The 26,027-nt window shown below is 32.5% G+C and overlaps 1 protein-coding gene and 1 long non-coding RNA gene across 5 annotated transcripts in view; one reads left to right on the top strand and one right to left on the bottom strand.

Annotated features, from left to right (window-relative positions):
* The window catches only part of LOC127708856 (calcium/calmodulin-dependent protein kinase type II delta chain-like), a 126,062-nt gene that overhangs the window by 2,150 nt on the left and 97,885 nt on the right, over positions 1–26,027 (top strand). For all 4 annotated transcript variants that reach the window (XM_052214021.1, XM_052214023.1, XM_052214022.1 and 1 more), the window contains exons 2-3: positions 4,382–4,476; positions 11,368–11,427. In XM_052214021.1, the coding sequence (XP_052069981.1) occupies positions 4,382–4,476; positions 11,368–11,427 (155 nt within the window). The remainder of the gene's footprint in view (positions 1–4,381; positions 4,477–11,367; positions 11,428–26,027) is intronic.
* Positions 17,955–25,463, bottom strand: LOC127708870 (uncharacterized). The gene is made up of 3 exons (XR_007985411.1): positions 23,901–25,463; positions 22,943–23,038; positions 17,955–20,045 (listed from the first exon to the last, which is right to left on the bottom strand). It is a non-coding gene; the product is annotated as an uncharacterized LOC127708870 (long non-coding RNA).

Genomic DNA, 26,027 nt, shown 5'->3' with positions numbered 1-26,027 from the left:
ACGTATTTATCTTTTTACTTTACAAATCATAATGACCACTGATAATGACTTAGTTGACGAATATGAGAAGGAACAACAAAGTAGGCAACATCCCAACCCATACAATCAACAAAATAGTTGTTAGCTTCTACGTCATTTGGTCTCTGATGGAGTGTTGTCTCATTGCATGGCATTCAAACCTCCTCTTCTTATTTTTGTAGAAATAAAAATAAAATATATATTAAAATAAAAGGACAAACATCAGTAAATGACAATAAGACAAACACTGACATCATATAACATGTACAAGCAATAATATTTTGATGAAAGAAGGTACTAGTGATGCACTCAATCTACGTTGTCTTATTTCTTTCATATTCATATAAATAAATGATATGTTGATATGACAAAAAAGACAACAACCCTACGACAAAGATAACCGTAAGACATCTAGGAGAAATATACAGTCTAAAACAATAGACAGAATAAAGAAGTACAGTCAATTGTTGAAAAGTATTATAATTCTCTGCCAGATCTAAAATCTTATATTTTTAACAGCTTCTTGAGTTTTAGGTTATTCGAAAAATGCATGTATCAAATCAGAAATATGACAGTTGTTTTCATTAAATACAGTTGTGACATCATTGCGGCAAGTCCGTAAAAAGGACGTTGATAAGAGAAGGCAAATATTGGACGTCGATTTGAGAACAACAAAAAAGATGTAGATTAGAGGGGCATAGAACTGGCCGTCCATTTGGAATCTTATTTCATTATGACATCACATCCGTTTTGGACGTCCATTTGATGAACGGACATCGATTAGAGGCTGTATGTCGATCTGAGTCTTACATATATATATATATATATACAGTGATTTTGTCAGTGCCTTTCATTTTGGCATTTACAAAATGATTTTGAAATGAAGAAGTATTACTGTTTAGTTTTGTCACTTAAATTCATAAAAGTAAATAATTGTATTGTACAAAATTTTACCTGGCGACAAGTAGGACCCCAAGCTTATCAACTGTCAAAACAGATGTCATAATTGTTGTTGCAGGTAATCCACTTATCCGATGGGTCATTTATGATCATTTAATTCATGCAAATAGTATTGGACAATTTGGAATTTGTCTTTTCAAATTTTAAGAATTTTTTTCATACATGTACATCCACGCAATTTTCAACATTTACCATAGTTTCATGATGAAAACATAATTGACAGAAAGACAAAAACCATAATGCAGTGTTCTCGCCAGAAATTTGTTAAGGCGCAAAATTTCAAGGGCGCGTAACTCTATTTTAGAGTGAACTATTGTGACCTGAAGCAATCGGTCATAAATTATTACATGCAATAATGCACAGTATTAATAAACATGACAAAGAATAAGAATATATATATGAAATAAATTCATTTTAAACACAAAATGCATTTATATCGCAGTCAATTAAATAAGTCAAAATGTATATATAGTTCAGAGAAAGAAAAATCCTCATGTTCTTCTGGGCCTTCCAATGCTGAACAGCTTCAGAAATATTTATTTCTTCATCTCTGTTCCTTCTAGAGATATAGTAACAAGACAGTTTGTAATTTTGTTGGACAGCCTGTTCCTTTGTCTCTATATCCTCTTTAGGGTTGAAAACATCATCTGCCTTTCGCTTAACCCACGCTTCCGTGTGTATAATTGTCAAAACGTTTCTTTGCCAGGTAGATATAAACGAAACTTGACAAATTCTTCAAAGTTAAAACCAGTGAAATTCTTTACTAGTGACATTATACAAATGCTGCAGCGATTCCGTACATATATTTCCCGATGGATGAATTAACAATCGATGTTAAAAAATTATTTTATTTCTAAAACGTGACAGTTGACAGACGAATTTTACTTGCAAACAACAATTTTTCACTTTCTAATAAAATGAATCACTCCTCGTTATCTTTAATAAAAGTTTATTTTACTTTTTTGACGTACAAATACTCTCATTCATAAATTTCATCGTAAATTTCTTTAGTAATGTGTATTCAAATTTATCACGTGTATTCATCATGTTCATTGGTTGTGTTTAAATAGATTCTTCATCTCGACCAATGAAAAAAATTGTTACTTAAATAATGAACTTATTAAAAATTTCGTTTTATTTGTATACGTATTCTGTTTTATAAATAAAAGTAAAATTCAGACATATTTTGTCTATATATATATATGACTGCCCTCACTCTTGATATTAAAATATCAAATGGGCAGCCATTGATTGTATTCACTTCTACTGTGTATAATTCTCTGAAGAAGTTGGAACACACCCTAATACAAGAAAGATGACTCAATTATAATTTTCCTTAGTATTGAAATACCTACTGAAGATCTGTCTACATTTTTGAGTAATTATCTCTCAAAGTTTAGAGTGTCTTGGTAGGGGGTTGGGGAGTGGAATTGGGTCATCATTTTCTTATTTTTGATACAAATTTTCTTTATTCTGTATTGTGTATATTTAAGCACCCATTATTCTCTCCTCTTCATTTTTTTGCCCATTTTCAGGGTTTGTCATAATCTCTGGCCTATGGCCAGTATATTTACGGTGTGGCCAGTCAAACAGAACACAGAACAGCCCGCTGGACCAGTTAATATTCTCTGGCCACTTGGGCTAGCAACTTTCATTTCACCTGGTAGATTTTACTTACCTAAGTATTATTGAATATCGATTGATAATTAATAGTAGCCAATTAAATTACCAAGTAAAAATCATTGATCTCTGTTCCCCTGATGACTCATTCCCCGAGATTGGCTGAATCTCATCTGTTAGGAAGTTGTCGTGAAAAAACGGCACCCCAAGTTACAAACAAAGAGTTTGACAAAAATTCTTTTGCCAACTCTCATTGTATTTGTTAGTGATTTACACGTTCTTTTTCTATTTTTTGTTAATGACAAAAAAAAACACAACTTTTTCAATAATGCCCCCCGCTGTAGTGGAGGGGGCATTAAGTTTTACCCTTGTCCGTACGTCCCAAAGTTGGTTTCCATTCTCTAACTTAAGTTTGCCTCAACCAAATGTTATGAAACTTATACATAATGCTTCTTACCACATAACACAGATCAAGTTTGAATTTTAGTGCTGTCACTTTAACTGTTCTAGAGTTATGCCCCTTTACAAATGGAAAAATGTTATGAAACTTATACACAATGCTTATTACCACAAAATACAGATCAAGTTTGAATTTTGGTGGTGTCACTTTTACTGTTTTAGAGTTGAGCTCCTTTACAAATGGAAAAATTGCTGAATTTTTTGTTTCCGTTCTCTAACTTAAGTTTGCCTCAACCAAATGTTATGAAACTTATATATATAAACACAATACTTATTACCACATAACTCAGATCAAGTACAAATTTGGGTAGCGTCTTTTTTACCGTTCTTCAGTTATGTCCCTTTACAACTTTATATAATATGCAATCGGGGGCATCATCTGTGTCCCATGGACACATTTGTCCCATGGACACATTCCCCATTTATTTTAAAGAGCTTTGATCAATGTATTATTTTCAATTCCTTCAGACCACAAGCATGACAAGGCAAGGAAATAGCACCTTCACAGTTCTTATGCAAAAGGCTCTGAAAAATAACAAAAAGGTATAACTGCTGGGAAACTTAATTAAAGAAAGCATTAATGTGTTTCCCTCAATTCTCCCTGTTGGGTCTTCACTTCTCCCTAAATCTAAGGTCAACTTTGTCTGATGGAGTTGGAAAAGCTAAGTACTCATGTTCATTATGATGTATTTTCAAAATGCCAAATTAAGGTTTTCAGCCAGATTTCTCAGTCCAGTAAACATATTCTTGTTTCAATAACTTTAAGTATATATATCTGATAAGTTCCTAGAATTTTTGTCATCATCTAGTTGTCTGTTCCAAAATATTGACTGGACTAGCACAATTATGCCAATTTATGATTGCCTTAACTTTGTAGCCCTTGTTAATGTTATGTGCTTGGCTGTTTTTAAGATCAATTGTGTATGTACGTGTACGTTAAAAATATCTAATTGATGAATGTAAATTTTTTGTGATTATACTATTCCAATTTTGCCTTGAGAGTCTCTGTTTTACCCATGTGAAGCAATACAGAACAATACATACATGTAATGTAGACTAATTAAACTTTAATTTGATAAATCAATGTTATGTAATAAAAACTAATAACAAATGATGTGTTAACTTTTCTGTTTTCATTTAGATAAGAATATAATTATTCAAAGTTATATTTTTATGCACCCAAAGAACGAAAGTGATGCCAAGAAGTTTTCTGAAGGTTATTACTAAACCTATAATATTTTATGTATATGTAATTTGTTAAGTCCTTACATTGTAATTAATTACCATAATACCTGTCTTATTGTTAACACTTTTTCTTTTGCAGAGGAGCATTTTCTGTGGTTAGACGATGTATACAGAAAAACTCACAATTAGAATTTGCAGCAAAAATAATAAACACAAAAAAATTATCAGCTAGAGGTATGTTTGTTTGTTCTTTACTATGTACTTCGTCTTGCTTTGAAGTCTATCATATCAAAGAGTTGCACTTATTATTGGGTGTATTAACAAAACCTGCTTTAAATTAGTATGTACAGTATACACTAATATGCATATTATTTGTAACAATTTTATCACTGACATAAAGTGCCATATATTTTTTGTTTTTCCAACATGTACATATCAAGACCAGTTTTTGTGTCACCTAACAGTGTCCAGCTGTAGTGACGAACAGCTGGGATTACTGCTATCATCTTGTCCATGTCCACATCCTTTGTCAATCCAAAAGTGATAATGGCTACACTAATTTTATAGAACCTGCTAGACATGGCGTTCCCACATTCTGTCCTCCTCTGTGACCTTAAAATATAGATTTAGTCTGTGATTAAAAATTTTTTTTAGTTATCATTATATCAATAACTTTGTTAGTGCTTCATGGAATGTCATAAAACTTGGACAAAGCTTTTTCAAAACAAGAAATAGTATCTGAAGAAAAAATCTTGAATTGTTCTTTAATGCGATTGATATTAGTAATGTTCTGACAAAAGTTATCAGTTTTTACTTTGTTTTATTTGCCAATGAATGATTTTCCCGACCTATGAAATTTATAAAAATTTTAGATTTTAGTCTCCATATATTACCTGAAAATATGTGCAGTGAATCTTATCTTACAACCTTTAATTTGTGTACACATTTTATTAATGTCTTTCAGGAAAATTTAAGAAAAACATAATCATTTACAAATTTAAGTGTCCAACCACCTCAATAAATGTCAGCAAATATGTTTTAAAGTCTTTAAGGGCTTTAATTTAAGATAGTTGAACATGAACAAGGAGTATTTTTAGAAACCACTTTAATTCGTTTGGTACCAAAATACATGTATATTCTAGTCATGAGAATAAATTTTTAAGTCTCCCTTAAAAGTTCACCTGTAATTTCAGGAATTGCTATAGTTTTGTGGTAATTTAAAATGTATTGATTGAAAGTCATTACTGTAAGGTATAGTGGTTCTAAAACATCTGGTTGATATGCACAACATGTTACAATAAAGTATCTCCATTGGACAGAATTAAGCCATTATAAAATAATCTCCAAACAAAACAGAATGATATACATGTAATTAATTGTTATCATTTATTACATTGTTAACCAATATCAGTTGGTTAATTACTGTTCCTATTATTGTAGCACTATGTGACCTGTCGATAATATCAATAAGTGATTTTGAATACCAGTTACTATGTTACATAAGTGTTAGATATACCCCTGAGGGTGTCAGCCAGATGAGGTTTATCTAATTTACACCATGATACTATGGTTAATGCAAAATGATAGCTTTCAATAATTAAGAAGGGGGTCTTTCAGGAATTTGACCTCCTTTAGAATAAAGCATAATAAATGCAGAACATCCAATTACATTTAATTATGATGATGATGGATGGCTGATTGATGTACAGTGGCAAATTAAATGAAAATATATGACCGGAACCTGTTTATTTGATATGAATAAGAAACCTGCTTTGTACTAGACCAACACACTGAGCTGGAATTTTTAGCTTGCTAGTTGAAGATGTATCAGTCCAGAAGGAATACATGTTAGCCAACCAGGACACATTATTCTGCTCCGAGCTGATCAGTCTTTGCTCTTACTCAAGGATAGAATTCAATTATAAGGTCCTGTCACCAAATACAGCCTTTTATAACTTAGACAATCTTTTCACTTGACTACTTTGCCTCATGTTCAAAATATATATGAATAAAAGGAGATGGTGGGTATATGTCAATGAGACAGCAACCCAATAACAAAAAAGACAAAAAACTTCTAGAAAGCGACATACAGTCTTCAGCAATAGGCCAAGTATCCATACAATAATATGTAATATAAAGGAAGGGGACAGGTGCAGTTGTAAAGTGCCTGTGTTGAGAATTAGAAGAAATGGCTGTTAAATGGTATTTTAAGATACATAAACTAATAATAATTTGAATTATGTTACTTCTTATCATAGAAACCCTATACTAGTATAATGCATTGAATTAGAATATGTTCATAATTTCATCGAAATTTTAGTTTTTATGATACATGTTTATTTGCACATTGAGTGTGATAATAATCAAGATACATGTACATGTGTACATAAAAGCTTTCTAAGATATAAGTCAGAATAAACCAATAAAAACTTGCAATAGAAAAAAACATTATGTTAATTAAGGTATAGTAAATCTATGTATATATTCAACTGACATACATATATATATCTTATAATGAACCATTTTTCCTTTTTGAAATAGTCTAACTAATTTGTGCAATGCACTTAAAAGTTTTTCATTTTATATTTTAAATACATGTCTAAGATTGTTTACAAAGACAACCATTACATTAGAGTATCATATTAATTGAGGAATGCACATGTATTGTGTTTAAATGGGAAGTCATCTCATACAAACACTGGAATGATTGTCTCATTTCAAATGAATTTATTAAAAATTGAAAGGGCTATTTTTGAGTGTGTATGAAATTTCAACATGTGAAAAAGTCATAGTCATGGGACCATGCCTCTTCTTTTAAAAATTACTCCTACTTACTTGACCTGATATGTATAACAAGGTTATTAAATAATGTTTGATAGTGATTGTGTGGGAGGGTGTGTCATTTTATAATTTTCTTTATATTGTTTGAAGGAAGACTTTCCTGTTTTATTACTTAGCTATAACCATAACAGTTGATAAATATGAATTTCATAATGTCTCACCGATCCATTGTAAATTTACACCAAGATGTTGTTAAATGAAATTGGAAACCATGCATTAATCATGCTTTTCAATAACATATGGTCAAATCGCTGAAAGACCCCCATCCTAGATTATTGAAAACTATCATTCTGCATTGACAATAATATCTTTGTGTAAATTAGATACATCATATCCGGCTAACGCCCTGATAGGTGTATACTTGTAATGTAGTGTATAGATAGTCCGCTATTTATTAAAATTTACAAGAGACCATAAGCCAGTCACTCTTACATTTTGCATGGTCCTTCATAAGTTAGAGCTAAAGAGACCACACAAGAAGTATTTAAAATGTGTTACCTATATAATTCTCACCAACAGTTGACCATTCTGACTACATTGCCTGAGATTGCTCTGATGTCTGGATGTCTGTTTTTTGAACTGGCTGGGAAGTGTACTGTGTGTATATCACAAAGGTTATTTTTTGTAACCATATTTCATTTTTCACTGACTAAGTAACTATCTCAGTTTCATTGGTTTTTATTATACATTTGAGTTCTGTTCTGAAATTCTAAGTGATTTATAATCATATAACTTAGTGCAAAACATACATTTTTGTGTACATATATATAATTAATAAACAGTTTAAAACCTGATGATAATACAGAATTTTTTTTATTGTTCTAAATGTCAACCCAAGCTTATTACACATCAGTACTCATGCAACAACTGTAGATACATGTATTATATTTTTGACAAAAATAGCTATATGCAAGCTTTGAATGATGCTAAATTTTGTTTGGGGGGGAAAAACCAAATATTTGACCCAGTTTTTACTCGCTTATTCTTGAATCAGATGTTGTTAAAAAAAATCCTCTTTTATTAAGTCAGTGGATTCATTGCTTACAGTGTAGGTAAAGTATAAGAATTTGATCATTGTCAGAAAGTTAAGTCAAGGCTACAGTTACTAAAATGTTGATTATGTTTTGACAGATTGAATATAGTAAACAGCTGGTGTCATCATTTTCATTGTTTACTTTGGCATTGTTTATAATAGAAGTATCAATATTTCTTTTGTTATCTGTATTACATTAAAGTAGGATTCTCAAGCATAATGTTATCTCAGTGATTATTGCAAATGTGCGTTCCACTTATATTACCTATAATTGTACCGTAGGGCTTTTAATAGTTTACTTAACTTTTAACTTATTTTTATACAACTGCAAAATTATAATGGTATGACGGCGTCCACAGTCATTTGGTTTCCAGACAATAACTTGATTATAAGTGAATGGATCTATATGAAATTGTACCACAAGGTTCCATATCACAAAAGGAAGGTTGGGAATGATTTTGGGGGTTATTGTCCTAACTTTTTAGGAATAAGGGGCCACAAACAAGCATTTTGTCTTGTATCAGGACAATAACTTGTGTATTAGTGTATGAATCTCTATAAAATTGTACCACAAGGTTCCATTCCTGAAAAGGAAGGTTGGGATTGATTTTGATGGCTATGACCAAACTGTTTAGGAATTAGGGGCCAAAAACTGGCATTGCGCTGTGCAGTGGCTAAAGTTACGTATTTAAGGTCACTGCATACAGAAAAATATCAACAAATTAGTGAACAGGAAGACAATAATTCAGTAGTAGTTCATTTATGAAGACTTTGATAATATAAAAGACTTTCTTTTACAAGAAAGTTCATGTACACTTGTTTATAGTAAAACTTAGTCTTAGTATACAAAAGATATTCAACTTTTTTTTTTAAATTTGAAGTTTCATGTGACTTTAAGCTTAAAAATAAGAAGATGTGGTATAATTGCCAATGAGACAACTCTCCACCAGAGACCAAATTAAATGACATATAAGTTAACAACTATAGGTTACCGTACAGTCTTTAACAATGAGCAAAGCCCATACCGCATAGTCAGCTACAATGTATAAAAGGCCCCGAAATGACAAATGTTAAACAATTCAAACTTGAAAAATAACAGCCTGATTTATGTACAAAATAATGGAACGATAAAAACCAGTTGAAAAGGGCTTAACTCATCAGATAGATACAAAGCAGAAATACAAAATTGTTTTAATCTGATTTACGGATTCTAAGATAATCAAATGTATACAATAATTTGAGTCTGCTACTTCTGTCTCAGAAAGCAAGACATAGGGAAGGTGATCTGGTAGCTGCATTAACTATAACTACTTAAAAGCTTAATATTTCAGAAGGTAGAAGACATGGATGCTTCATTCTTTGTATATAGGTGCCTTATGTTAAGAAGTTTCCATCTGTGATATGTCCATTGTCATTGACTGCATTTTCATGATTCAGTGACTACTTGAAAAAAAAGTTAAAATTTTTGTGTAATGTTAATTTCTCTCTTATTATGACTCATTATTATGAGTAATAGAATAACTATATTTGGTATGTGCATACCTTGCCTCATGCATGTCAGACAGTTTTCACTTGACCTCAAGCTCATTCCATGGATCAGTGAACAAGGTAAAGTTTTTGTGGTCAAGTCCATATCTCAGATACTATGAGCAGTATGTCTACTTTATTTGGTGTATGGAATGATTGTAAGGTGTACATGTCCAACTGGCAGGTGTTATCTGACCTTCCAGAGATTTTGTGTTTTGGTTTGATTTTCTGATTATGTATCCAATATAGGTCAACTATATTTGGTGTATGGTATTGGTAATATTTTTCGATGTACATGTCAGTCTGGCAGGTTTTATTTGACCTTGACATCATTTTCACTGTTCATTGGTCAATGATAAGTTTTTGTGTTTTGGTATGTTTTTGTCTGGCCTGCTATGAAAGTAGCAGAAAGCTAGACATAGGAATTGCTTTTCCGGCGGCAATGACGATGGTGTCAACAATTGTTATGTTTTCTGCTTAAGTTAGTTTGATATGAACTACTTGTGATAGATCATTGATATTTTATATGATGTTGCATTACTCTCAGTACATATCGGTTTGATGATTATTTTGAGGCCCTGCCCCCTAGGACATGGTCCAGTGACTTTGAATTAATTAGCAATTTCCTATGTTAAGTTTTCTACTTAAGTTAATTTGATAGGAACTACTTCTAAAGGATTAATGATATTTTATATGAAGTTGCATTACTATCAGTTTATATCAGTAAGACCACTATTTCGAGCCCAACAAGGCCCTGTCCCTTAGGTCGTGGTCCAGTGACTTTTAATAAATTAGCAATTTTCAATGTTAAGTTTTCTGCTTAAATCAGTTTGATAGGAACTACTTGTGATAGATCAATGATATTTTGTATGAAGTTGCATTACTATTAGTACATCTCAGTTTGTCAACCATTTTCAGGCCCTGCCCACTTAAGATCGTGGTCCAGCTACTTTGAATTAATAAGCAATGTCCATCAGATTGTCTTTTTCTGAATTTTATGCCAACAGGCAAGACATATCTCTGTGTCAACAATTTATTCTTAACTATAAGCAGTAGGTCAACTATATTTGATGTATTGAATGATTGTAAGGTGTATATATCTGCTTAGCAGGTATCATCTGTCCTTAACCTCATTTTCATGGTTAAGTTTGTCTCTTAGATACTATAAGCAATAGGGTAACTATATTTGATGCATGGAATGATTATAAGGTGTACATGTCTGTCTGGCAGGTTTCATCTGTCTTTGACTTCATTTTCATGGTTTATTGGTCAATATAAAGTTATTATGGTTTAGTCTGTTTCTTGTATGCTATAAGCAATAGGTCAATTTTATTCCGTTTATGAAATGATTGTAAGGTATACATGTATTAGTCTGTTTCTTGTATGCTATAAGCAATAGGTCAATTGTATTCCGTGTATGAAATGATTGTAAGGTGTACATGTATTTCCGGCTTGGATTATCTGACCCTGACCTCATTTTCTTGGATCATGTTAAGTTTATGTGATATTTGTAGTAAAAAATTTGATTTAGAACTATCAACATAAAATCAATTGTCAGTAAAGCAGGCGAGACATTTCAGTGTGTGCACTCTTGTTGTAGAAAGAGGAGCTTCTGTATAAATGTATGATACTGATGCTGCTCAAAAATATTGGAGATTGAAAGTGTTTTAGCATGCTGTTTTAATTTATTAGGTTCTTTCATTTGTATTGTTTATTTTTTTCAGATCACCAAAAATTAGAAAGAGAAGCTAGAATATGTAGATTATTAAAACATCCTAATATAGGTCAGTATATATTGTAATCTTTACACATTTTTATACGCCCGTTTACGGGACGTATTATGGTATACCTTTGTCCGTCCATCTGTCTTATCATCCGTCGTCAACATGTCGGACAATAACTCAAAAAAACTTTAACTAATTTGCATGAAACTTTGGTGAATTGTTTATATCTATTGACGTGAGCTCCCTTTCGTATTTTATAAATTTTAGATTTTAAGTTTCCGAGTTATGGGGTTTTATTCATTAAAAAAGGGGGGATTTTCCAGTTTTGGGACAAAAACTCAAAAACACTTTCACCAATTTGTAAGAAACTTTGGTGAATTGTTTATATCTATTGACGTAAGCTCCCTTTCCATTATTATAAATTTTACATTTTACATTTCCAAGTTATGGGATTTTATTCATGAAAAAGCCCAGGGTGATTGCTATTATTTCATAAAAAGGGGTGAATTTCCAGTTATCAGACAATATCTTTAAAGTGCTTTGAGGAGTTGTCATGAAACTTTAGTGACTGATTAACATCTATTAAGATAACCTTCCTTTAGTTTTTCATAAATTTCTGATATGACATTGAGAAGTTATTGAACTTTATTCTTTTAAAAAGCAACGGGCGTATCATGGGCTCATGGCGCAGCTGTTTATTTATAATATTTTAAATTGTTATGAAAAAATATTGGTAGTAACATGAGCATCTTTGATATGTACTTTATGGTCAACTATATTTGGTGTATGGAATGATTGTGAAGTGTGTATGTCTGTCTGGCAGTTATCATCTGACATTGACCTCATTTTCATGGTTCATTGGTCAATCTAAAGTTTTCATGGTTTGTTCTGTTTCTTGTATACTATAAGCAAAAGGTCAACTATACAAGGTGTATGGAATGGTTGTAAGGTGTACATGTACTTCTGGCTTGGTTTATCTGACATTGGCCTCATTTTCTTTGATCATGTTAAGTTTATGTGATTTTTATTTGACCGCAAAAAAAATTTTGTGGTCGTATATTGGTATGACGTTGGCGTCGTCGTTGTTGTTGTCCGGCATCATCGTCATCATCGTCCGAAGACACATTAGTTTTCGCATTCTAACTTTAGTTTAAGTGAATGGATCTCAATGAAATTTTACCATAAGGTTCAATACCACAAAAGGAAGGTGGGGATTGATTTTGGGGGTTAGGGTACCCACAGTTAAGGGATTAGGGGCCAAAAATAAGCATTTTTCTAGTTTCCAGACAATACTTGTGTTCAAATGTATGGATCTCTCTGAAATTGTACTGCAAGGTACCATACCACAAAGGGAAGGCTGGGATTGATTTTGGGGTATTTCCCTCAAAATTTTAGTAATTAGGGGCCATAAAAGGGCGAAAAAACAAGCATTTTTCTAGTTTCAGGACAATAACTTGTGTGTAAGTGTATGGATCTTTATGAAATTGTACTGCAAGGTTCCATATCACAAAGGGAAAGCTGGGTTTGAGTTTGGGGGTAATTGCCCTAAACGTTGAGGAATTTGGGGTCAAAAAGGGTCCAAAAAACAAGCATTTTTCTAGTTTCCAGACAATAACTTGTGTTCAAGTGTATGGATCTCTCTGAAATTGTACTGCAAGGTACCATACCACAAAGGGAAAGCTGGGATTGAGTTTGGGGGTGATGAATCACAAGGGGGTTCAAAAAATTGGGGGGGATTTTTTTTCCTTTTTTTCTTTAAAATTTTCCATTTTAAATTGGTTATTTCTGATTTATATATAAAAGCAAATAATGATATGGTTTGAATAGGTAAATTAAAAATTTTTAAGTTCTTAGACCACTTTCATTCTGTGTGAGAAACCTATGCTGTGTCAAATATTTAATTACAATCCAAATTCAGTGCTGTGTCAAGCTTGAATGTTGTGTCCATACTTGTCCCAACTGTTCAGGGTTCGACCTCTGCGGTCGTATCAAGCTGCGCCCCAGCGGAGCATTTTATTGTATTATATTTAGGACTATCAACATAAAATCAATGATCAGTAAAGCAGGCGAGACATTTCAGCATGTGCACTGTTGTTTGAATTAACAGAGATGTGTGGTTACCTCAATGAGACAACCAATACTGTTACAAACCATAAGCGCTGGTTTTTTCCATTGAAATGACTCCCATTACACATGTACATGTACATTACAAGTATGATAATAATTTATCCTAATTCCAATGTTACCAAACAAAGAATTTTATTGCATAACAAGAAAATTATAGCAATTTTTCCATCGATAAATCCCCCAATGGTTGACTGAGGTAAAGAGATATTGTCAGCTCTTGGTCTTCTTCCATCTCTATAAAACAGGCAGGGATGCCTCCTACTTGTATATAGAGAGAGTGCTACTGTCTTTGCAGTTATGAACTGTAGCAGCAACTTTTTAAAGGGTCCTTAAGTAACTTGTTGCAATGCTAAATTTGCTCAACATGCATGAAATATATGCCACTGGATGTAAAATAAACAACAATCATAAATAAATCTCTATTTATTTAGTCTGTATGATCATGCACTACCTTGCTGAAAGGTTGTATCTACAGTTCTGCAGTAGGAAATCGTTGCTTGTGCCAATATTTGTCTTATTAAATGTTTTATTTAGTACATGTATTTGCAATGGAAAATAAATGAATTATTTCATTCATGAAATTTTTTGTATGACTAAAAACTGTCAAATGTCGGTCTTGTTTACAACATAAGCTGGATTACTGAATCAGTAAAAATTATATTTTTTAAAAATGTCCCAGATGTTTCAATATTATAATCTGTTTCTCAAGATTATGAACAACAGCATGCACATCCAAAAGCTGAATTAAACTGTCACATAGAATGTAAAATCTATTTTATGTTGAGTAAGAATAGAGCAGCCCAATACAAGAAATGAAAATGTCAAGACTACACAACTGACACGTTACTTATCCAGGCTACACCACTGACATGTTACTTATCCAGGCTATACCACTGACATGTTACTTATCACTGACATGTTACTTATTCAGGTTACACCACTGACATGTTACTTATTCAGGTTACACCACTGACATGTTACTTATCCAGGCTACACCACTGACATGTTACTTATCCAGGTTACACCACTGACACATACTTATTCAGGCTACACTACTGACACAAACTTATTCAGGCTATACCACTGACATGTTACTTGTCCAGGCTACACCACTGACACATACTTATTCAGGCTACACTACTGACACATACTTATTTAGGCTATACCACTGACACGTTACTTATCCAGGTTACACCACTGACACATACTTATTCAGGCTACACTACTGACACATACTTATTCAGGCTATACCACTGACACATACTTATTCAGGCTACACTACTATAATAATAATAATAATAAATTCTTTATTCAAAGAGGGTAAACACAGTTAGTTACAATAAACTAATCTTCCCTGAGGCCCTCACATACAAATTACAATACAATAAAAAACAGAATATTTACACATAGTTAATTTACAGTCAAGTAGTTCAATGTATTATTATTAACATGATAAGATATAAAACTGTTCAAGAGGTACATGGAGTAAAAAATCAAAAAATCAAATAAAAATTAAAACTAAAATATATATACAAATACATTGTAGAAAACAGAATCTTGTCAGGACTGTGTTAAGTACTTCTTGATACTTTGTTTAAAAGTAAAATTGTTTTGAGCTTTACGCATTTTGTGTGGTAGTCCATTCCATAACACTGATCCAGAATAAACAAAAGATTTCTTAAATAGCTCAGCTTTTGGCTTAGGAACTATCAGATTACCTGGAGTGACACCTCTCAAGGAGTAAGGATTTGATCTGATTTCAGTTTAAACTTTTGAACTAGGTACATTGGTGCTTCCATACGCATACATTTATATAGAAGTAAATATTTGTGGTATTTAATTCTATTTTCAATGTCATCCACCAAAGTTCTTTAAATAAGGGGGCTGAGGGGAATAAAGGATCTGCATCTAGAATTAATCTTGCTGCCCTTTTTTGGAGTTTTAATATTCTTGTTATCCCTTCATTTTTACATTCACCCCAAATAATACAGCAGTAGTCAATAAGGGGCAGAATATACCCATTGTAATATGTTTTCCTAGCACTTATATCTAAAAAATTCTTTATTTTAGAAAGAAGGTATATTCTGGGTGATATATTAGCACAAACTTGACACATACTGACACATACTTATTCAGGCTAGACCACTGACACGTTACTTATCGAGGCTAGACCACTGACATACTTATTCAGGCTACACCACTGACACATACTCATTCAGGCTACACTACTGACACATACTTATTCAGACTACAACACTGACACATACTTATTCAGGCTACACTACTGACACATACTGATTCAGGCTATACCACTGACACGTTACTTATCCAGGCTACGCTGAGTACACCACTGACACATTACTTATCCAGGCTACACCACTGACATATACTTATTCAGGCTACTCCACTGACACATACTTATTCAGGCTATACCACTGACACATACTTATTCAGACTACACCACTGACACATACTTATTCAGCTACACTACTGACACATACTGATTCAAGCTATACCACTGACACGTTACTTATCCAGGCTACACCACTGACACATACTTATTCAGGCTACACTAATGACACATACTGATTCAGGCTATACCACTGACACGTTACTTATTCAGGCTACACCACTGACACGTTACTTATCCAGGCTACACTGAGTACTCCACTGACACATTACTTATCCAGGCTACACCACTGACATATACTTATTCAGGCTACACCACTGACACATACTTATTCAGGCTATACAACTGACACATACTTATTCAGACTACACCAGTGACACATACTTATTCAGGCTACACTACTGACACATACTGATTCAAGCTATACCACTGACACGTTACTTATCCAGGCTACACCACTGACACATACTTATTCAGGCTACACTAATGACACATACTGATTCAGGCTATACCATTGACACGTTACTTATTCAGGCTACACCACTGACACATACTTATTCAGGCTATACCACTGACACATACTCATTCAGACTACACCACTGACACATACTTATTCAAGCTACACCACTGACACATACTTATCCAGGCTAAACCACTGACACATACTTATTCAGGCTACACCACTGACACATACTTATTCAGGCTACCACTGACACATACTTATTCAAGCTACACCACTGACACATACTTATTCAGGCTACACCACTGACACATACTTATTCAGGCCACACTACTGACATATACTTATTAAGACTACACCACATACACATTCTTATCCAGGCTACACCACTGACACATACTCATTCAAGCTACACCACTGAGACATAAATTGTCCAGTCCATACATAATCAATTTGTTTATGCTACTTTATGTTGTCTGATCTATTAAAGATCACAGGACAATGGAGAGATAATATAGCTTCACTTCATTTATGGAATGCTTGATCACTGCTATCATATTAATGACTGAGAGACGATCAATGGTATTTAAAGTTGGATTACACTGCTTTGTTAACCGAATGAATTATTTATTTCAATTTGTTCTTTAGTAGTCAATATTAAAATAAAGTAAGGAAACGGGATATGTTATAGAAAAATTGTCCTCAGATATTTTAATGATTACCTATAGATGAACAAATGTTTGTTTGTTTAAACAATTTTTAAGGTCAAAAGTTTAGTGTTTGTGTGTTATTGTTTAGATGTAGTAAGCTGATCTGGTCATGATGAGTTTTCAGTCAGAATCAAGGAAAGCTTTTATTCTGTTGATTTAATCCATTTCTTTGGATAATTATCATATCTTTCTTTGAGGATATGTGTGTGTTTGATTCCATTCCTTTATTACTTTTAAGAGCCAATCTGCCAGAAAACCATGCAAAACCGTCCGAATGTCACTTTTTCCAAATTAGTTCATATTTGGCATATTGGTGCACCTTAGTAATGTAAATAACCACACAAATTATTTTGGGAAATTATTAAACCGATCTGGATATTTTTTGAGCGCCATGTTTTAACAGATGAAATGGCTCGAAAACAGCAAAAATAAGCCTTTTTTGGCATATTTCGCTGGTTTAAATAAAAAAATATGGTAACATTTATAATTTTTTGATAGTTGTTCCTAGTAATACATCACTTTAAGTGTAAGAATGCATAGAATTAACAATGCTGTCTATTAAGTGTATGTATAATCTAACTGTTTCAATATGTCTTATTTAGCTACATGTCCAAAATGGCTGATTTTGGTCATCTTTCAGAGCCAAAATACTCCAAGACCCGTTTATTATTGTAAAACTACATATCTACTTGCAAAGTATAACTATATATACCCAATCAAAAAAAATATCAAGCTCGGCAAATAATGTTGGTGTCTGGTATATGCCACAACAAAATGGGGTAACCTGCATATTCAAATTTTCTCAATTTTGCCGTCTAATTTGTAACTACTGACATATGATAGGATCTGGACTTATAAATAAGTATAACAACAAATGGAAAAGAATAATTAATGTTTCATTTAATACATTAAGAAAATAATCATACATAAATACAAATTATTCATTATAAATCTAGAGGCTCCCAGGAGCTGAAATAGATCGTATTGACAAATTATGCACCTAAAACGATAAAAAACACATATTTCAAACGCAATCAATTTAAATTAGAAGTTAAACAATTCAGAATAAGTTTAGACTGTAAAAAAAAAGTTTCTTCTGACCACTTTTGCAATTTATTCTTATAATATATTGATATAGTTGTCAGATAGTAGCTGAAAACTGTGAAAATTTGTAAATTTACACATTTCAGGGACAATAGCTCATAGATGTTATGTCCAATTTTTCAGAAAAATTTTGGGTATTTAGATCTTGTCATGTTGATAGTTATTATCAATATATATATGTATATATATATTGAAAAGTTTTTAAATTTTGTATACATATATATATATGTATGACACTTCTTCTAAAGTTATTAAGATGATGGTTTAAAAGTGAAAACTGTAAACAGATGATTTTAACAGACAGTTAGTGATGGAAATTTTTTTATGACCCTTTGAGCCTAGTATGCTAACAAGGCAAGATTTGCCAGGTACCTATATCTATGTTGCTGCAATGTGGTCAATACAAACATGAAAATCATGAATGCTTCTAAAATGAAAGAACCTTAGTGAGCGCGCTCACATACCCCACGTCCCAACATTGTCATTGGAGAAATAAAATAAGTGTAAGAAAAAAAAATTGAATCATAATTTCCTGTCAATATGCACATCGACGTAGTATGTCCTTATTATCTACACAGTTTCATGAAATTCTGTTGTGTGGTTTGAGAGGAGTTGCGATGACAAAAGGTTGCAGTAGTATATTGGGCAAATAAGTTCAAAGGGGCGTAATTCCTGGAAAAAAAATTGAATCGTAATTTCCTGTCGTTATGCACATCAACGTAGTATGTCCTTATTACCTGAAAAGGTTTCATGAAATTCTGTTGTGTGGTTTGAGAGGAGTTGCGATGACAAAAGGTTGCCTTAGTATATTGGGCAAATAAGTTCAAAGGGGCGTAACTCCTGGAAAAACAATTGAATCGTAATTTCCTGTCGATATGCACATCTACGTAGTATGTCCTTATTATCTGAAAAGGTTTCATGAAATTCTGTTGTGTGGTTTGAGAGGAGTTGCGATGACAAAAGGTTGCAGTAGTATATTGGGCAAATAAGTTCAAAGGGGCGTAACTCCTGGTAAAAAAATTAAATCGTAATTTCCTGTCGATATGCACATCTACGTAGTATGTCCTTATTATCTGAAAAGGTTTCATGAAATTCTGTTATGTGGTTTGAGAGGAGTTGCGATGACAAACTGTTGCAGTAGTACATTAAAGTAAATAAGTTCAAAGGGGCGTAACTCCTAGAAAAAGAATTGAATAGTAATTTCCTGTCTATATGCACAACTACATAGTATGTCCTTATTATCTAAAAAGGTTTCGTGAAATTCTGTTGTGTGGTTTGAGAGGAGTTGCGATGACAAGAAACAGGACTGACGGACTGACGGATGGACGGACAGACGGGTCAAAAACATTATACCCTCCACAACTCGTTGCGTGGGGTATAAAAAAATCCCATAACTAGATGAAAAACAAATTACTTATTCTATATATACCAGTGCAAAATTTATAAAGAATTTTGAATGAAATTGGATAGCTGTTAAGATTACTGTACCTATAATGCTCTACATCACATCCTCGGAGATAACAGAATTAAAATAAGTCATATGAATCTTCCAATTTCAATAAAGTTGAATGTGTTTTTTTATACTTGAACAGCTATAGGTTTTACTATAAAACAAGTGTACATTAACTTTCTTGTAAAAGAAAAACCATAACATTAAAATCTCCATAAATGATGAACTGTTATTTTTTGAGACATCATCCCATGGAAGATTTAACTGATGTTTTAAAGTTGAAAAGTTTCTGTTGCTTGTTTGGTTGGTTGAAATTGTTTCTGTTAGAAGCATTATCAGTCTCCCAATCTGATGTTGACTGCTGTGAAAGATCAGTTGTTGTTGACACTGACAGAAAGGTTAGCTGCGAGTCTAGATCTGAAAACCACAAAACATACATACATAAATCAGGTTGTTAGTTTTCATATTTTTTCATTTTCTTATTTTGGGGCCTTTTATGGCTGAATATATATGCAGTATAGGTCTTGCTCATTGTTGAAGGCCATATGGCGTATGAAGACCTATGGCTTTACCTCTATGTCATTTGTTCTCATTGGCAATCATACCACATTTTTTTTTAATTTCATATATACCACGGACAGGAAATAAAATTGACAACTTTTACTGTAAGTGGATGCAGTTACAAAATTCTCCCAACTTAAGCCAAATCATTTTTGCAGAATAGTTATTATCCACACCTTTTAAGCATGTCCAAATAGCCCTTTACATCTTTACAACAATAATAAAATTCTCCGCAGGGCGCAGCTTGATACAACCGCAGAGGTCGAACCCTGAACAGTTGGGGCAAGTATGGACACAACATTCAAGCTTGATACAGCTCTGAATTTGGATTGTGATTAAATATTTGACACAGCATAGGTTTCTGACACAGAATGAATGTGGTCTAAGAACTTAAAAATTTTAAATTGGACATTCACCTATTATGGTCCAATATCCAAAATCTAAATACATGGTTAGATTTAGCATATCAAAGAACCCCAAGAATTCAATTTTTGATGAAATCAAACAAAGTTTAATTTTGGACCCTTTTGACCTCAATGTGGACAAAGTTGATAACGGGGCCCAAAAATCAAAAATCTAAATACATGGTAAGATTCAGCATATCAAAGAACCCCATATATTCAATTTTTGTTGAAATCAAACTTAGTTTAATTTTGGACCCTTTGGACCTTAATGTAGACCAATTTGAAAACGGAACCAAAAATTAAGAATCTAAATACACAGTTAGCTTTGGCATATCAAAGAACCCCAATAATTCAATTTTTGATGAAACCAAACAAAGTTTAATTTTGGACCCTTTGGACCTCAATGTGGACCAATTTAAAAAACGGGGCCCCAAATCCAAAAACTTAATACACGGTTAGATACAGCATATTAAAGAACCCCAAGAATTCAAGAATAAAACCCCATTGAAATTGGTCAAGAAATAAGCAATTTATACGAAGTATCTTCTTTTGCACAATACTGTGCAATTGAATATTTCTTGCTATTGCGCAATACTGTACAATTGACAATTTCTTGCTATTGCGCAATATTGTGCTAATGGATATTTCTTGCTATTGCGCAATACTGTGCAAAGAATAGGTTTCTAACACAGAATAAATATGGTATAAAGATAAAGTTTAATAGATTCAGCATATCAGAGAACCCCAAGATCAAATTAAGATTTAAAATTTAGTTTAATTTTGGACCCTTTGGACCTCAATGTAAACCAATTTCATAATAGTGCCCAAAAACTAAATACAGGTTAGATTCAGGCTGAATCAGCATCTTTAAAATTATTGTTGAAATCAAACACAGTTAAATTATGGACCCCATTTGAACCAACTTGAAAACTGGGACCAAAATCATAAATCTAAGTACATATTTATATTCAGGATATTTGATTATTTCTATTCATCATACAAAGAACCCTAATTCATTGTAATTAGAGTTCAAGTTTTGTCAAAATTAAACTAAGTTAAAATTTGGACCCTTTGGACTTTAAAATGTGGACAAATTTGAAAACAGGACCAAAATTAAAAATCTAAATTTAAAACATTTGCATTTTGTATATCAAAAGAACCTCAAGAATTCAAGTTGTGTAGAAATAAGAAAAAAAAATTTTGGACCATTTTGAAATCAATGTGAACCAATTTAAAATGGGGCCCAATTGCAACATCTTAAATTATTTAAATACATTGTTAGATTTAGCATATTAAGAACCCAAATAATGTATTTATTTTAATTTGTTCTTGTCCTAAACATGCATGAACTATTTGCCATTGGACATTAGCATTACCAACAACCAATCAATTAATCGAACAATTGAAATATCTTCAAAAGTACCAATTAAAATCTCCCCCTTTTATATTTGAAAAAGTAAAATCACAAAAATACTGAACTCAGAGGAAAATTCAAAAAGGAAAGTCCCCAATCAATTGGCAAAATCAAAAGTTCAAACACATCAAACGAATGGATAACAACTGTCATATTCCTGACTTGGTACAGGCATTTTCTTATGTAGAAAATGGTGGATTGAACCTGGTTTTATAGCTAGATAATAAACCTCTCACTTGTATGATAGTCGCATCAAATTCCATTATATTGACAACGATGCATGAACAAAACAAACAGACACAATAGGTAAAATTGTAAAAAATAGGGGTACAGCAGTCAACATTGTGTTATCATCTTAATCACTATAAAAACAAACAAATGTAACGAAGAAGCACAAAAAGGCATACATGTACATCAAATTTAACATCCTCATTTTGCTTATATTATACTATTTTATATATCTATGAAAAATCCACCCATAAAGGATGGAAGGTTTTAATTAAGTACTGGCGTAATATCGCGCGTTTGAAATTCGTACAGGTAGACATAAAATAATTTTGTCGTTCATAGTATGACGGGATACATAAATACAGTCACGTAAAATGGATATCACAAAAAACAGACTTAACAGTAAAAGTAATACGTATTAATAAATAAAATAATTGAAATGGAATGTATGAACAGTTCATTAGTCATTGTTAGTTATTGAATGGAAACTATAGGAGCCGCCCAATATAGTACTACAAATTAAAATTAGCAAAGTGATTTTTCAACGGGAAAACCAAGTTAACAAAGACCTGTTTAATAAAACTGATGTACAAATGTATAACATGTAATTGTATAATTATGTTATTATATAAGTGATTACATATACTTTGTATGATTACCATGTTATACAAACAGTTAAATTAATATATAAGTTAATAATAACTTACCAATATCTTCTTCTATACATGTATTTAGTTTGACCAGGCTATTGTCACTTTTACAAAAATTCATCTTAATTGAGCATTGCTTGCATATATATAGCCCTACAAATAAAAAGTGTTAAAACTATAAAATAATTCTTCAATTTTGTTTTACATGAAATAAAATATATCAGACAGGAAATGTAGGGTAGTGTAGCATCACTGTGCATGTAGTTTAAATGTATGTTTTTTTCTTTTAAAAAGGTACTCTATAAGTAATCTACATACATGTACATGTAGGGTCCTAAAATTGAACCTTACAAAAGTTTGCAATGCTTTTGATTTTTTTAGTCTCCATGGCCTATTAGTTCATTAAAAAAATATTATTCTCTGGATAAAGTTGTCTAGTGTTACATGTACAGTTTGTTGTATGTAAAACATGTATTTGTAGGAGGCTTTTCCACGAGATAAAAAATTTTTTTAGTACACAAAGAGCTGAACAACTTCCAGTAAGAACTGAAAATATAACTTAGGGGAAGAGAATAAAAACCTGACCTGCTAAACGTTGAATATGTTGAAATAGATTTTGATTATTATCATCATGATCATGATTCTGGTCTATAAATAGATTTTTTAAAGCAGAAAATAAATATATTGTACCCTGGTTAATAGCTTGAAAATTAAAATTCTGTCCTAAGCTTACAAGGACATAAATATTTTGACCATTCTAACCCTCCCCCTTGCTTTTTTAATCAAATGGCCCCAAGACAGAACAATGTATATACGGATATATATTATTTGCTTGCACTTTGCCATAGGAAATAAATAAGATGTCTTAGAAACAGGTCAGGTGTAAAAGAATATTCACATGCCCCTTCAACACCCACCTCCCCCTTTTTTTAATCTAGCTAATGTATCAATTGTTGGTCCCCTAATTTCAGATTGACTATATGGAACAAATGAAAATTGATTGTAAGATTTGTACCTGTTCCTACTGGAATAACTCGTCCTGTATACAGCCTGTTTTGAAAGGGTGAAGATCCTTGGTCAGCTTTGGCTTTGCTGGAAGAGGGTTGGACGAGATGTTGACATCTTGCTTGACTATCATGTCAATGAATTCCATAAAAGTCCCTGTACTTCGAGCATATTCAAAGACAAGATGATGTAACAACCATGGGAAAATAAACCACTCCTTGTCTTATATAAAATAAGGAGTCCTGTTGGAAATTCTACACCATTAAGTTTTCAGTATTATTCAGACTTCCTAAATGTAGATGAATGGTAGTCTGTATCTGTATGAATATGTTTGGTTACCAATGCTGGTTTCAATACCACGGTAGAGTCTACCGTAGAGAGAGTGTCGTTGATTTATTGATGGTGCGCCAGAGCAGTTTTGACACTCTCAATCTCAATTTTGGTGCGAGCAAGGTGGTTCCACTGGCTCACTTTTTTTTTTACGAAGAATGATTTAGAATACTTTTGTTTTGCTCGTTGAAATCTAAAAACACTTTTTGCTGTTCATGGACTTATTTTTCCAATCAATATTTATCATGTTTATTCACTAAATTATTGTCATGATTGTCAAATTTCTTGGCAGTAATTATTTTTTTTGGAAATGCTATTTTGGTCTTTAGTGCATTCAGATATCTTAAATAGTTTGTAATATGTAGATGTATAAGGCTGGGATAGCCCACATGCTCATCCTAGATTATTAAAGTCACAAACTTCACTGTAAGCATTTGTCTGCCAAACTACACTGGGAGCTGACATGTTTGAGATCTTACCCAAGGGAGATAAGTCAATGGAAGAGCATAAAAGATGGACTCCCTGGTTTCAGACAATTTATTGATTTTTGGACTTGCAGTACAAATACGTCTTATTTCATTTTTCAGACAAATTGATTTTACTTGTTCGAATGATTTTATGAGCCATTTTAGTACCAATTGTGTTTAGAATTTAATTAAAATCAAAATCAAAATGTGTCAATTTGGGACTAAAATCACCATTCTTCCAAGGCATAAATTAACATATAATAGTCATTTGCCAAGCTTAATATTTTGTTTTGATATAAAACATACCCCATAGTTAAAACCGATATAAGTTGCAAACAAATCCGGAATGGGTCTTGCAAGATAGAAGCGAATGAAAACCACGTAAATTCATGTATGAAAAACCCCGCCTTTGTGTCCCTGCTCCTGGCAATGTGCCAAATCGTTTAAATTTTCATTTGTATTGATCATAACATAGTAAAATGGATGAGTTTCAGCTGACATTACTCTAAAAACTCAACTACCCCATTTAATATGCTTCTGGGTCATTCTTAAAAGGCATAAAAAAGTTGGATTTTTCCTTGGTTTCATTATGAATTTACAGAATTATGCAAATGAGGCTGTTACTAAAAATAGATACGATTCTGGGAAAAATTAAGTGGTCAAATTCTTTTATTTTATGTCAAGGATTAAGATGATGTATAAAAATTTGTCAAGTTGTGATTGTCGATTTGGACGATTTTCTGAATATTGCATGGTTTTCTGGCGGATTGGCTCTTAAGTACTTGATTTGGAAGATCTCCAATGGTATCTGGAAACTAAGTATATAGCTACACATAGAAAAAGGGAAAAGCAGTTTTTATGGAAATATTAAAAATATCAAAGCAGCAGTCAGGGATTACAAATTGAAGATTGGGGGACCCCATAGACAAAAGACAGACTGGTCTATATAACATTGTAGAACGCAGAAAACTAGAAATTCAGTAACACAAGCCTCACTTTAATAAAGTGGTATTTTTTTGTGTTTTAGCCAGTATCAGGGAAGTTGTTCCTACTCTTTCTAATCCTGTAGTGGTACCATTATATTATGAATAAAAGATGGGGGAGGATGGGGGTTTAAGTTAATGAGACAACAATTCTATGACACAAATAACTGTAAAACATCAAGAGGTTAAGAACAAACATGTTATGACAATATTCTATGATAAGACATCATCTTTAAATTAAACTTGCGGTCAGATGACAGTTTTTGCTCCATGTTGGATGGCATAGCTTTCAGTGAAATGGAGAACTTTGCCAAGAAAGTTTAAACCAATTTTATTTCTAAGACAAAGAATATGTAA

This window comes from Mytilus californianus, unplaced genomic scaffold (genome assembly GCF_021869535.1).
Source record: "Mytilus californianus isolate M0D057914Y unplaced genomic scaffold, xbMytCali1.0.p SCAF_7, whole genome shotgun sequence".
Classification (NCBI taxonomy): domain Eukaryota; kingdom Metazoa; phylum Mollusca; class Bivalvia; order Mytilida; family Mytilidae; genus Mytilus; species Mytilus californianus.
Note: the sequence above shows the minus strand (reverse complement) of the source record. Positions and strands in the feature narration are given on the sequence as shown.